At 34.2% G+C, this 15,789-nt stretch overlaps 1 protein-coding gene across 1 annotated transcript in view; it reads right to left on the bottom strand.

Annotated features, from left to right (window-relative positions):
- Positions 1 to 662: 662 nt before the first annotated feature.
- LOC131843564 (ceramide synthase 6-like) overlaps positions 663 to 15,789 on the bottom strand; it is a 46,070-nt gene continuing 30,943 nt past the window's right edge. The window contains exons 3-7 of the mRNA XM_059192238.1: positions 6,276 to 6,497; positions 3,501 to 3,722; positions 2,635 to 2,753; positions 1,970 to 2,114; positions 663 to 755 (exon numbers count right to left, since the gene is read on the bottom strand). Coding sequence (XP_059048221.1) covers positions 663 to 755; positions 1,970 to 2,114; positions 2,635 to 2,753; positions 3,501 to 3,722; positions 6,276 to 6,497 — 801 coding nt within the window. The remainder of the gene's footprint in view (positions 756 to 1,969; positions 2,115 to 2,634; positions 2,754 to 3,500; positions 3,723 to 6,275; positions 6,498 to 15,789) is intronic.

The raw sequence follows: 15,789 nt of genomic DNA, 5'->3' as shown, positions 1-15,789 counted from the left end.
TTGAAATAAAACCGTCCTTAGTATTTACTATAAAAGTTTACTTCATTTCAGACTAGATGGCGCTACTTCACATATTATTTTCTTAATTCCCTTATTTATATTACTTTCTTTAAAATTTATATTCAAATAAATATAATAATAAATATAAATTTCTATTCCTCAATGACAATTTTGAGTTACAAATTTTTATTATTATTCAAATTTCATTTAGACTCATACTGTAATTGTCATGCTAATAATGTAATTAAAAAAATAAATAAAACAATATTAATTTTGTAATAACATAACCATATTATTACAAAATTAATATTGTTTTATTAAGACCTAAGACCATAGTGTAGATTTAAAAAATATCCTACTTAGAGACAGCTAATGGCTGATTAGCAGAGGACAATGACAATTAACTTTAATAATAGGCAAACGGCTACTTAAGCCTTCAATGAGTAATTTCGACTTACATTTTCAGGTTGTTTTGAATTAGATTTTGATCTTTAAGACCAGTGGATATCGGTCCTACATGTTCTTCTTGGTATACATGTTCTAATAAACGAATTGACTTGAATTGAATATTGCCTTGGTATACTTTTTAGATTTCTATCTTTAAGACCAATATCTACATTTATTCCAGTAAATAAATTGAATTGAATAATTTCTTGGTGTACTTACTTTTTATTATTGATGCGGTTGGGTGTACTGTGGTTGGAATGGGAACTATCACTAATATCGGAGCTGGAGCTCCTGATGTCGCCTTCCATCTGTAAACAAGAATTTATTAACACACTAGAATGCGACCCTACCTGTGTTTTAGGTCATTTCACTGGTAGTAACATCCAATTAGATACTTATTTCCTCACATTTATGAACAGAAAGGATTTATAATTATATGCCTGACTGTAGAGATAATGTTTGTTTTAATTATTTCTTCCTTCGAGAAACTTTATGGTCCATCATTACATAGTATAAAACAAAGCCGCTGTCGCTGTCTGTCCGTCCCAATACATGAAAAACTTTAAAACTACGCAACAGAGTTTTTAAGCGGTTTTTTTTTAATAAGAAGAGTGATTCAAGAGGAAGGTTTATTATATTATACATGTACACCTGTGCGAAGCAGGGGCGAGTAGCTAGTATAATTTTAAATATTAGCACTCTCCAAATCTTTTCCAGAGGTTGACTTTGTTCGTCTGCGGGGCTACTGAATCACTAATTTTAGTCAGCAGCAAAGCAGCTTTATTGTAGCAGTGTCATTGAGATATGATAATGAAATTACAGTTACGGAGTCATAACACATTAGCCCTCCGAATTAGAAAATGTAAAAGCGTAACAAAGAAAGAAGTATTTCCAACAGCACCTAAATATTAATCTATGATATGATCTATTCGACATCATCTGCTTCTTCCTTATCCCATTTTTTTGGGTCCGCACAATACTTTTTTCTCTCCCATTCATCTCTGTTCGCAGTCATCTCATTATTTACTCCCTTTCTTACTATATCATCTTTCACACAGTCCATCCATCTCTTTTTCGGTCTTCCTCTGCCCAGGATATGATCTATTCGTCTATAAAATTACATTTCAGTGCATTTAGCCATTTAAGTGTGATTGAGTAACAAACATACAAACTTTCACATTTATAATTTTAGAACGATTATTATTATGGCCATGGCCTAGTGGTTTACTAGACCAAAAGGTCGTAAGTTCATATCTTGCCGATACAAAATCATTTTGGCCGTTTTACATTTCTGACCGCTCCGGTAATAGAAAATCCGGAAACGGTTTGTTACCGGATTTTCCATTACCGTTTTATTATTTACTACGTTTTATTCAAATAACTTTGCGGGTAATAACTGGACGAGATGGGTAAAGATCGTGCCCAGTGGAATGCCTTAGGAGAGGCCTATGTCCAGCAGTGGACTGCAATCGGCTGATGATTATAATCTAATTGATATTAATTATAAATGATAATATTGTACCTGTCCAGCATAGATCGCCCTATAGGCGACTTGTAGTATAAGCCACGTCCATATCAAATGCAGGACCAACAGCAGACACAGTAACGAATTAAATATATAATATGTTGGACTCATTGGCAGAAGCATTGGAGCGCGGACCGTTGTACTGAAAAATTAAAAAAGAACACTTGACACACGGTTGGTAACAAAACACGTCTGATCAGTAACACCTCTAATTGCAGAGAAGTAACGTAGATATACAGTACAACTTTATATTAATATAGTTATATTATACAATATAAATAATAAAATATTTATCTACAATATATTACCTTTTTTATAGGTTAAAGATGTGTTGTATTAATTTAGCATGGAAATTATTGACGTTGTAGAGAATATACTTATATTATTACTTCATATCTAATAATTAACTTTATTCGACGGCCTTGGTGGTCTAGCGGTTTAGCACACCGCCTTGCTATCGATGGTCGTGGGTTCAATTCCTCGCACGGTACAAGCATTTGTATTCATGAGTATGATTGTTTGATCAAGTACTTACCCACAATACCACTTCTGTTTAACTTGCGCCTAGATGGCGCTGTGTGAATTGTTCTGGTTAACTATTGTTATTATTAATATGATTAGGTGTATATTATATATAATAATATTAAAATTAGAAAACTCACCTCCAAATTATATAAAACGGATACACCCCCAGGCGTGTTATGAGCCATAATACTATGAAGACCGTAAATATGGCGTCACACAGCTTCTGATAGTTAGCATACTTCGCAGCTTTAGCAGCCTGAAATGAAAAGATATACAGAATGATTAAGATATATTTATTATTAACAATAATAAAACCGCTAGAAATATGTGAAGATTAATAAAAAAAACTATAACTATAATAAGAATAATGAAAAGATGCGCATCCCTGGTGCGGAGGGTACGTGCCAGTACCAACAGCATCCTGAGCATGATTGCGGGCAGGCTGGACTGTGCGTATGTTAATCACTGCTGTACTATTTCTAATGGAATGGTACAGCGGTGATTTTTATACTGATTTTTATATTTATATGTGAATGTATTTTAATTTATATTTTAACTTAATTTAATATTAATTTTTGATATTATTTGTATTATTATTATTTTTGTGTGTGTATTTTGTGTCTGTAGTCTGTACGTACTAACATTAATTATAAGAAATCTGTAATACTAACAAAGTGGGCAATTAAGCCTGATAATAAATACATTATTATTATTATAAAAAAATAGAATTAAAAACATTATGGTCTCCCGACACAAAAATATCCGTTATTAAGTTACTTGTACTCACAGATACTGCTGGTAGAGAAATAAAATAAAATATTATTAATTAATTAGTAATTAATTGTTTAAAACATTTTGTCAAGAACTCATACGCTTCCAAAACGGAAACCTGACCAAGTTTTTCGGACTGAATATTTGTGCACGGATACTAATCGTAGCGGAATTAAATAAAATAATATAAATAATAACATTGATTGTTTAAAACATATTGTCTTAAACTCACCTCCAATGCTATATCTGCACAGTCATGACTCAACAGCACCAGCGTCCCAATCCTGTGCAGATTGCACACCCAGCTGAAGGAGAGTAATGCGATTGTGGCGAAATGGTGGACGAACATCTGCCAGAAGTCCTTACGGCGCACATCCCAGAACTGGGACATGGTTAGAGCCCAGTAGAATGCTGATGATATCATGTAGTACCACCACACGTCGCCTGTTATACCCTGAAATTTATACAATATACATATATTTCCGTTATACCCTGAGGAAATGCTTATTTATGACTAAATGACCCAACAAACGTTTTGCCATATGAATTAATCATAATTATTTAATGGTTCACTACCATGCTTGTTATTTAGGGAAATGAAAAATAGTTTATGTTCTATTCTCAGACCTACTGAATATACAAACAAAATTTCATACGAATCTGTTAAGCCGTTTAGGAAGTTTTGTTACAAGCAATCCATAATAACTCCCATTTTTTGTGTTATGCAATACTAGTTATATTCCTCAAAACTGAACCTTTTCAATGATTCTTTGAGTAATCAACATTTTTTTAAACCATATGAGTCATATACAAATTATTCGCGTTCACATTCATTATTTTTTTAAATTAATAATTTTGTGCACATTTTAACCCACTCAACTGGTTGACTGGCTACGGTAACCGTTTACTATTAGACGGGTCGTATGCTTGCACTAATAAGGAAGGGGTTGTTAGTAATGTGGATTAATAACCCCACTGCTAGCAATATACCATCAGTTTGACCTCCACGCGGTACCCCCTGGAAACCATCGTGTTAAATTTCTGTTGAATTTGCCACGATGGGTGAACTGACCAGACCTCATGCTCATCTTATCATCCTCCACTGGTTTCCCGCCAGCGTAAACCGTTAGCGCGGGTGCACTATTCCATTATCAACCATAAAAAAAAATATGATACCTACGTAGTATAACAAAACTATATGAGATATCTTTTAAAGATAAATCTTCCTTTGTAAACATCATTTCTAATTGAACATACCTAAATAATGTATTTAAAGTCCAATAAAGAATATATGTTTTTAACCTAACTTACAAGTCTCCATACGCCAAGGCTCAAGGCGGAATGACCTTAATACGTAAGATACAAAACATGTACACATAATCCACATCATTGTAAAGCCACACGTCTGTATCAGAAACCTAATCCGGTATCATATAGCAAAACCACAAGGCAATATAAGTAATCCTTGTTTAAATAAACTAAGTCTTGCACTCCATTACGAGACAATAGCCAGTTCTATAAAGTCGGACAAATATCAGGAATAGAATAGAATAAAAAATTTTTTATTCAAATAAACTTAAATCGGACAACTATCAAGAATAGAATAGAAAAGAAAATTATTTAATAGTCATACCTATTTTTTTTATTCTACCGCACCTTCGAAAGCTGTCTCATCACAAGAGGAACGAGCAAGAAACTTGCGTTTTGTTCTTTGAAATATGTATATGTTGCTCAGAAAATATTCCTTTAAATAATTTTGTTTGAATACAAACTGCCAAATAGCAAAGCTGATAAATAAACGAATAGTTACTTGAGTAACAAAATAAATCAGTCACAGTTATTAGAGCAGACCAGCCCCTAGAAGCCCAGGCCAAAGAAGACATGAGTTTAGGCGACGGTTACCACTTACCATCAGTCGTCACTTACTCTTTTCATCTACTGATGGCAGTTTTGTTTAATACCATCAGCATTTGTTAATATCATCAGCTGATGGTACAAGTGACGACTGATGGTAAGTGATAACCGTCGACTAAACTAATGTCTTCTTTGGCCTGGCCTCATGAGACACCGGCTTGTTTGGCATTCAAGCTACATAAAAAAACTCTATGTACGACAATTAAACATTACAGTCGACCCATTTTCGTTAAGTACAGCAACAATTTCATTGAAGGTCGCTTGTAAACATTTTGACATCCACAACTGTGATTGAATGGAATGTACCTATCATACAAATTATATGAACGTTTTATCTTTATTGTGCGCTGAGAGACGACGCCTGGATCGTTAAGTTATAGTTGCCTAATATGTAAACATATTTAGTAACATCAATAAGTTTTAAGCGCTATTCTACCATCATCACTAGGGCAGTGTAGCGACCCTAAAACAGCGCCAACCAAGTACAGTCCCAGCAAATTTTTGCCATATAATTAATGTCGCTATTAAAAAATGGGGGTTGATGGTAGAAGGGTGACAATTTTGGGTTCTATGTATTTTTTTATGCAGAATCTGAATCTACTAATCTATGTTATACTAACTACAATATATAATATACTACGTTAGATTGACTTCCACACGGTCATACTGGAAACAATCATGATAAATTCCTGATGAATTTGTCACGATGGTCTAACTGACCTGACCTCATGTTCATCTTATTGTCCATTGGTGCCCCATACCATTAGCACTGGCGAGTGCACCAATCCATTATCATTCATAAAAAACCTTGTAATTTATTTGCTGTATCTCATTTTTTAACCTGCAAAATCTTGGTTTTGTTTTTAACAACTTGAGTGTTTACAATAGGAGCTAAAATAGTCACATAATGGGCATCGTAATGTTAATTCTTACCGGAGAGATGTAAGGATGAATGTACTTAGTAAGTAAGTAGTATATACGCATTGATTATAATAATAAACGATTCAGTATACACTCAAATGTCGTGTCTATCATTTGCCTATCAAGCACCACCCTTATAATATTTGCTCATTACAGTATTTTTTATACTAACCTGATGAGGGTATCCTATATAGCAATAATCGATGTTCCACAGCCAGTCCTTGTCCCAGAGTATGAAGAGACCGTAAGAGAAGTTGAACAGGTAGAATGTACACCTCCACGCGTTCTCGCAGAACTTCACCAGGGTGGATGGCTTGTCCTGACTGCGACGGAGGCGCCACCACCGCTCCACTTGCCGTTCCGACATGTCCAACTGTTTGGCGAGACATGTTATCTGGAACAGAATATTAAATAGATGTAAGATGGATGAAAGTATGAAGTATTGAAGGGTGAATGGTCTGAATGAGACGGAATGTGAAAGAGAGTCAAATTATTAATTGTAATAGAATTATTGTTGTGACCGTAAATTATTATTTAGAAAATAATCATCATGAAATATTTTATTGTTTAGAAAATCATATAGGCATGTTACTCGTTCCATTGAAAGTTTTTCTTTTAATTGATGTAAAAGATTTTTAGATTTCATGTATTGCAAAAGAAAATCAAATTTGCTCTTTAAGGGCCAACTATATATTATACTATATATTAGACATAAATTTACAATTAGTGTTCTTGTTGTTAAGTAACAGTTATGTCTTACATGCGACTGTGATAAAATCAAGATTAAATTATATTTACTCACACCTGTTTGTGATTTTATTAAAGTTATTCCTTAATAGTTCAAATATCGTATTTCATTCCTTAAATCTAATAGATTTGAAATATGACGTCACGAAATTTATACCCATCTCACAAGTCACACTGTCGCCCCTCTTAAAGTAGGTATGACGTAATTTAAGGCGCCTTATGTTAGGTAGGTACCGTAGGTAATACCTACTTCAGATAAATATTATTATATCTATAGACAAGAACCTTGTTTATGTTGAATTATCCACAAAAATAGTACTCGTTGGGTCGAAGTACACTAAGTATTGTATTGGGCACAGTGTTGATGCTTGATAAGATATTCAGCTTTTATCGATTGAATACTGTAATCAAACAACTGAAAATTATGTAATTTTGGTATTCTCTTTACGCTAGAGGCTACCTAGTTGTCATGTGATGAAATAAGTATAAAAAGCACGAGGTTCACAATATAACGACTATATTGTAATCATATCCTACCAGTACTTAATTTTATAAACGCGAAAGTTTGTGAGTATGGATGTTTGTTACTTTTTCACGCAAAAGCTACTGAACGGATTTTGATGAAACTTTACAGTAATATAGCTTATATATCAGAATAACATATAGGCTATAATTTAAAAAGATATTAAGTTAATTGGGCGAAATATAACGATAATTGTTAAGTAAGTGTGATGCAGACGAAATTGAGATCCATGCGTCAGCTTGTACAATACATATAAATTATTAAAATAAATGAATTTTAGAGCTTCGTGGTGTAGTGGTTTATTATTCTAACTTTCTTACATTGTTAACCGAGTCTTAACACAAATAATTATATGATAAATAAATATTACCTCTGTCACGACACTAGCCGTAGCCACGATCTACCTGGTGGTGCAACCTAGACGAAACGTCAAGAGAGGTAAATACCTTTATTTACTATACAATTATTCGTGTTAACACCCGGTTAACAGATTAAATAATGTGTATTAAACACGAAAGTTGAAAACAAACTATTCTGGCTTACATTAAAAAAGTCGTAGGTTCAAATAACACCAACAAAAAATAAAATAAAAATTTATATTCAAGTATACATGAAAAAATATATTGGTCAAGTATTTCGAAAGCGTTTAATAACAAACTGTGATACGAGATTTTTATATATTCGATTCGTTCGTTGGTTTAAATGTGCATATGAACCCCTAAAATAATTAACTGAAAAACCACTGAATACAATGATTACTGTACTAAGTGACAAACTATTACCTACGTATACAAAAGCGGGTGGTAATTTAGAAAATGGCGGCTTGAAATTTTCTAAATTTGAAAATGAAAAATTAGGTCGCTCTGTGAACCGGAACATTTATATTTCTTCAAATATACACAAAAAATATATATAAATATCAGTCAAACAAGCAACAAGAAGTTCGATAAGAAACACTGATACTAGATTTTTATATATTAGATTTGTTCGTTTGTTTAAATGGGCATATGAACCAGTCCAATATGAACCCCTAAAGTAATTAACTGAAAAAACCACTGAATACAATGATTATCGTACTAAGTGACAAACTATAAGCTACCCGTATACACACAAAAGCAGGTGGTAATTTAGAAAATGGCGGCCTAAAATATTCTAAATTGAAAATGAAAAATTAGGTCGCTCCGTGAACCGAACGCGTGACTTGAACGGCACGTGACGATACAAAAAAAACCAACAATGGTATAGTGTAGATAACACTTTATCATGAAAACTATTATAGGCAAATAAATAACGTTTTTCTACATAATAATCGTATGACATGGACGACTATAATGTGAATCAATAATCAATAATGGGAAATGCCAGCGCTTATCAACGTAATTAGAGGATAAAATTGCACTTTGTTATATATATATATATACAAACGAGCATGCGGCTCACCTGATGGCAAGTGATTACCGTCGCCCATGAGCACCCGCAACACCAGGAGAATTGCAAGTACGTTGTCGGCCTTTTAAAAAGGAAGAAGCTCTCTTTTTGAAGGTTTCAATATCGTATCGGTTCGGAAATACCATTGTTGGAAGGTGATTCCACAATGTGGTTGTGCGTGGTAAATATATTGTTATATATATATATTATTTGCATCGAAACAGGATAGTAGAGACAAATAATATTACAATAGTCCATTGCGTTATGATACAGAGTAGCATTGTGGAATGCGATTAAGTGAGACGACTGACGAATTTCCATACAAACATTTATCCCCTATTTTTTTTTAAACTTCGATTGTCTAATTTTTTATATTTAATCGAAAGTTAAAAAATAAGTTTCAAGCTACTAGCTTTATAAATAACGATACTTCCGTACAACCTTTCATCTCCCCTTTCAAGCCCTTTCACCTGGTTTATCGCATTAAAAAGTCTGTCCTTCCTCAGAGTCTAGACTATTTGTGTACGAAATTCTATTTAAATCGGTTCAGTAATTTTGACGTCAAAACGCAGACAGATAGAGCTAGTTATTTCGCACTTATAATATTAATATAAGTAAGAATTAGTATCACTATTTGTTCAGTTTTGTAACATCGTATTTTATGTACAGTAGCTGGAAACTGGTTACGGTCTTGGATGCTGGAGTGTGTGCAGCACTTCAACGATTTGCTCCTGTGATGTGCCGTCGGAGTGGTCACCTCACTCCAGTATTCAATGTGCTCATTCATTCCGGTATTTCGATTACTTTTCTTCCTTATGTTTATATTTTTATATTGTACCTACTACCTAAGCCCGCGGTTTCATCCGCGTTAAATTTGCATATAAAATATAGCCTATGTGTTATTCATAAGCTATATTACTGTAAAGTTTTATCAAAATCCGTTCAGTAGTTTTTCTGCGTGAAAGAGAAACAAACATCCCTACTTTCACATTTATAATATGTATTATACATATAAACCTTCCTCTTGAATCATTCTATCTATTAAAAAACCGCTTCAAAATCCGTTGCGTAGTTTTAAAGATTTAAGCATACATAGGGACGGACAAACAGCGACCGCGATTTAGTTTTATACTATGTAATGATTAAGGATTAGTATTAAGATATTAAGATTAAGATTATATTTCTATTTTTGTACTATTTTATATGTACTAACTACTCATTATTTGTCCTTTAGATTACAATTAGATTTGAGAAATAATTTCACTGTCTGAAAGTTAAATTACTCCAGGATTTCATAACAACGCATTATTATAATGTATACAAAACTCCCAAGCTTATTAGCAAACGAGTGTCGATTACTACTATATACTATTAATATATAGTAGTAACCGACTATATACTATTAGTATATACTATATAGTAGTAACTGAATGACATATGCTTAGTTATTAAACTAAGCATAAGTCATTCAGTTGTCAAAAAAACCTTACACAACGTCCGTTTTGATCGTGAATGGCAAGCTTTATTGAGCAGCCTTATTGTAACTATACATGTGCTTTTTAATATATTGTTAATGTTTTTTCTTTACTCTAAGTCATTACATAGTATAAAACATAGTCGCTGTCGCTGTCTGTCCGTCCTTAGGTATGCTTAAATCTTTAAAACTACGCAACGGATTTTGAAGCGGTTTTATTTATTGATATTGATTCTAGAGGAAGTTTTATATATATAATACCACCCAGGCTGCACCCGGGTGTATATCCCGGGTGCAGCCTGGGTGAGTAGCTAGTTACAAATAAAGTATATTGTATCTACCTTTATTAATTGCAGGTGCATTGACGACCCCCCCCCCCCCCGTTTTTTTTAATAACTATATTTTTTAAAAGTACCTACTTAAATACGATAACGTTATCATACGATACACTGTGTCTGATAGTATAGTACAATACGTTAGGCGCCGTATTTTTATTTAGTTTCTGATAAAATAACCTGAGTATTGGATTGATTTTATATGTCAAAACAGATTACGTAAAAATAGGTATAAAAATTCACTGTATATTCTGATTTTATATATATCTTATATTTAATATATATATATATTACCTTTGAAGACTAACTATGCCTACATTGTGTACTGCTTGTTGTACATATTATGTACAACAAGCAATGTAGGCATTAGTTATTATGTACTAATGCCGGGTCGATGTGCTCCCTCAAATATGGTTGAGTACAATGATGGCTGGCTCATACGTCATACTCGTGAACGGGTCTACTTGTGGGGACTGGTCTGTTCAGGTTGTGAACACTGATTAAATTTTTTGTTCTTTGCGATAGCATATGCTGGTGGTCACTCTATTCTCCCAAATTTGAATTTTAAAAACCATATTTATTATAAACATGTTCCACTATTATTTGAAAAAAATACGAGCTGAGTTTCTTGTCAGTTCTTCTCATCTCGATATCATTCCGAACTGACGGTAGATTTGACATATCATAAGAGTCTGTAATAGACCTACAGGAATAAAGATATTTTAAATTTGAATTTGAATTTGAAACTGCATATCTTAATCTTAATAATATTATAAACAAGAAAGTTTGTAAGTATGAATTTGTGTTACTCTTTGAAGCAATAACTACTGAACTGATTTTGAAACTTTATAGTAATATAGGTTATGCATCAGAATAACACATATGCTACATTTTTTATTGAATATGAATATTAAAGCGGGTAAAACCGCGGGTACAGATAATAATAATAATTATATCTAAGAACAATTCACACAACATCATCTAGTCCCAAGCTAAGCAGAGCTTGTGTTATGGGTACTAGACAACTAATGTTTTTTTGTAAATACATACATAATATACATAGAAAACACCCAGACCGATACAAACAATCATACTCATGAATACAAATGTTTGCACCGTGTGAGGAAACGAACCCACGACCATCGTAATGCGCTAAACCGCTAGATCACTGGAGCATGTAAACACTATCTATTATGGGCTTTTATTTGTAACTATGTTTGTTCGGGTGGAACCTTGAAACTCAATTTTAAAGGAGAAATATTGTCTTTATCTTAATATCTTAATAATATTATAAACGACAAAGTTTGTAAGTATGGATGTCTGTTACTCTTTCACGTAAAAACTACTAACCGATTTTGATGAAATTTTATAGTAATATAGCTTACCTGTACATAAAAATAACACATAGGCTTTATTAAACAAATAAAACTCTTTAATTTTATATCCATCGAATTGCTCAATTGATATAAAATAGCCACATTTTTATCAGTATCAGAATTCTAAAAGGAATTCGCAAGGGTATTTTAGTATGTAGGTATAGATTAGAGAAACAGTTCTAAATTATTAACAAGGAATTCATATTGACGTAGGTCGACATTACCCGTGTTGGAGTTGTCGGGATTTCGCTTTTGTCACGTACAACTTGTTTGTTAAATTAACCCGCGTGTAGCGGACGTGACGTCGCACTGCACCACTGCTAGGGTTGTCAATCCTTGCGAGTGTACCGTGGAGTTTGGGAGCGGTGTGGTGCCCGCGCCCACACTTCGCCTCCTTCACTGAAGACCTGCGGGCGCATAGCGCGAGGCGCGAGGCACGCCGAGGAGTTTTGGTCCCCCTTCAGGCGGGAGGTTGTTTTGAACATTTCGCCTCATTAAAAAGAAAATAAACAAAAAAGAAAAGGGTTGCCAATCCTTAATCCGGAACTGATCTGAAAGTATCCAAATGCGAAGCCCTTATCCAAGCGTAGCTGAGGGTCGGCGTGGAGTGTTCACCACACCTATATCCGGGCGGTTCCTTCAGTGGAGACCCGCGGTCTGCGTACGAACGATTGCGTAAGTAGAGCCAATTACGGCAGTAGAGGAGGCACACCGAGGGGTTTTAGTGGTTTAAAACCCATATAGTTCGCACCCCTTCGTATGAACATTTCCCCTCGTAAAAAAAGGGTTACCAATCCTTCATCGGAAACATCTAAGCATACGAACCACTCCGCGCAGACCCTCTGTCTGCGCGGAGTGGTTTTCGCGCCCATCCGAGCAGCTCCTTCAGCTCCACGATGGAGATCACTGGGCCGGCGTACGATTGCCACAATGCTCCTACACCACCGGTGAGAAAGTGATTTAAGGAGGAACACTGAGTGGTTTTAGAAGGTTAGAATCCCACAGTATCTGTTCACATATTAAAGGTTCTGTGTGTGGCTCTATTTTTTACGGGGGTAAATGGCGCTCCTAAAAAAATAGCCTACCGGAGGCTACCTGACAATCCGGAAGCATTGTCCGGTAGACTCCGGTAATAATTATTAACCTCCCGGAGAGTTATAATTTCTGAAGTATTTTCTAAAAAAGTCAGAAATCCTTGTCCTTCCATCCTTGAATTGAAAAGAATAGTCACATTTGTTCTTATCCATTCCTGTCTAGCGAGCGCGTATTCGGCATGATGGACCAAGGAAGGAACCCGAATGAGTATTTCTTAGTAAAAGCAGAGTTACAAATACAAAATTATATTTTTCATGTAAAAATATTTAAGATTTTATGATACAATCGTAAAATACTAGATGCTCGAAAACAAAATGAATATAAATTTAAAATTAATTCATCATTTTCTTTTAAATTTTAATTTAAATCCCCCTTCGACAAAATTTACTTTTCTAGTAGGGTGGTCCATTTGAGAGTTGGCAACCCTAACCACTGGCGATGCCTCATCAATAGTTTAGTACGCAGATACTATAGGCACACTGTTCAGCTTGTATGCGGCCTATTCAGCAAAACAAACATATACTGACGACCTCGGTGTTTTAGCGGTTTAGCATACTGCCTTGCTTCCGATGCTCGCGGGTTCTTACACCGTACAAATATTCGTATGTATTTACGAAAAAAAATATCTTTGTATTTGTACCACTTATCTAGTACCCATAACACAAGTTTTAGTTAGCCGGTCTAGATGGCGCTGTGTGAATTGTCCTGAGATTATTATTATTACATTAATATTAATTTCATTATAAGCAGCAATTGTAAACGTTTCATTATTTGAAACAAATAAGGATTATTATTACTATGACATATTTATATACGTTATATGAACACGGCTGCTAATACACGGGCATCAAAAGAAATCTCAACTATAATTAACAGTATTTATCATGTAGGAGAAAGTCAGTCAGACGTCATTCATTATGTTTCTTTGAACAAACATCATACAAAGATTGACGGCTCCAAGCAAACATCGCCCAGTGAAGTACCACATTTGTGCTACATGGAAGGAAATATATTTTTAAACTTTCGTGTTCAATATACATTATTTATTTTGGAAAGTTTACACTCTTTCCTGAGGAGATAAAAACCATTGCTCCTAAGAGTATCCTTCAATTCTTGTCCTTGACGGGTCTAGGTAGCGAACTTTAAAAAGGGCGAGCACAATAGATCTATGTAGGTCGCAGTGCTACAGGTCCATGCACCTGACGATAGCCCAAACAATCCAATAAAAAAAATTATTTATATCATTAATCTTTATTTGCCATAAAATTATTCGTGTTAAGACCTGGTAAGTAATATAAATAATGAAATATATTGCATTCGAGTTACATTGCTACGATTACTACTTACTTTCGATTGTACATATTGGGGGAAAAGGGTCGTAAGTAATGTAGACTATTGACCCCATTACTAGCAATGTACTATATCAGGTCTACCTCCTAACTGGTCTGACCTTATCATCCTCCACTGGTGCCCGCCAGTATAAACCTTGCACAGCGCAGATGGGTGCACCATTCCATTATCATCCATGGTACTTGGGTCCAACCAAAATGAAATGCGAATTCCGATTGTACACGTTGGGGGAAAGAGGATTGTTAGTAATGTGATGTTAAACTGTTGATCCCATTGGTAGCTGACATGGTGTCAGGTCGACTCCTAACTGGCCTGACCTTTTCATCCTCCACTGATACCACGCCAGCCTAAACCATGTACAGCGCAGACGAGTGCACCATTCCATTATCATACATTAAAAATATAATTCGCGGAACCCGCACACCGGTCAGATTAAATACCAGAAAAGGAATCATTTGACATTCTATTGAAGTATTTTGTGGAAAACATTGTGCCCAAAATCGTAGATAAAGAAGCTTGCGTAATAGATTTTCTAAGAACAATAGTCAAAACTCAGTTTTTATTACTTTATACATACCTACGTAAAATTCATAATAAGGCAGGTCACGTAGTATCAATATCGAGATCAACATGTCAATATATGTAAAGCTATACGTAATATAACAATACCTCGGCGGTCTAGCGATTTATGGAACCGTCTTGCTTCTGATAGTAGTGGGTTCGGTACAAACGTTTGTATTCATGAGTATCATTGTTCGTATCCTTCTGGGTGTTTTCTATTTATATATCTATTTATATTTATATCAGTTCTCTGGTACTCATCACAAAAGCTCTGCTTAAGTTGGGATTAGATGGCGCTGTTTAAATTGTTCTGAGATATAAATAATTGAAATACGTTTTGATGAAGAATTTGTAAAAAATAATAAAGAAGATTACTGGAGAACGAGTGCTGAAATCTAATGCTTACTTAAAAAGTACAATTAACTTAATAAAAAAACCTTTCAGCCTACTACCATGCATACAGATACAAACTATGCATTGAATCTCTGACAATAAAAATTAAATTTGAATAATAATAGTAGAATTTCGACCAGAGGATGACATAGTACATGTTATTATATAGTATTATATAGTACTACTGATCGACCAGTAGTCGAAATTTGACCATAATAAAAAGATATTAAAAGATCTTTGATCCAGCAATAATAATTATACGTATACTCGTACATACATACACATGTTAAATATAAACAAAAGAGTATTATATATGCTTGTGTGTTTGTGATATATATGGTAGATTGTTTTTTTTTATTGATTTAATATAGTTTAATGCATAATTTTCAAAAAATTGCACTCTG

This window comes from Achroia grisella, unplaced genomic scaffold (assembly GCF_030625045.1).
Source record: "Achroia grisella isolate CSIRO2021 unplaced genomic scaffold, CSIRO_AGI_Agris_v1 utg319, whole genome shotgun sequence".
In the NCBI taxonomy this organism is placed as follows: domain Eukaryota; kingdom Metazoa; phylum Arthropoda; class Insecta; order Lepidoptera; family Pyralidae; genus Achroia; species Achroia grisella.
Note: the sequence above shows the minus strand (reverse complement) of the source record. Positions and strands in the feature narration are given on the sequence as shown.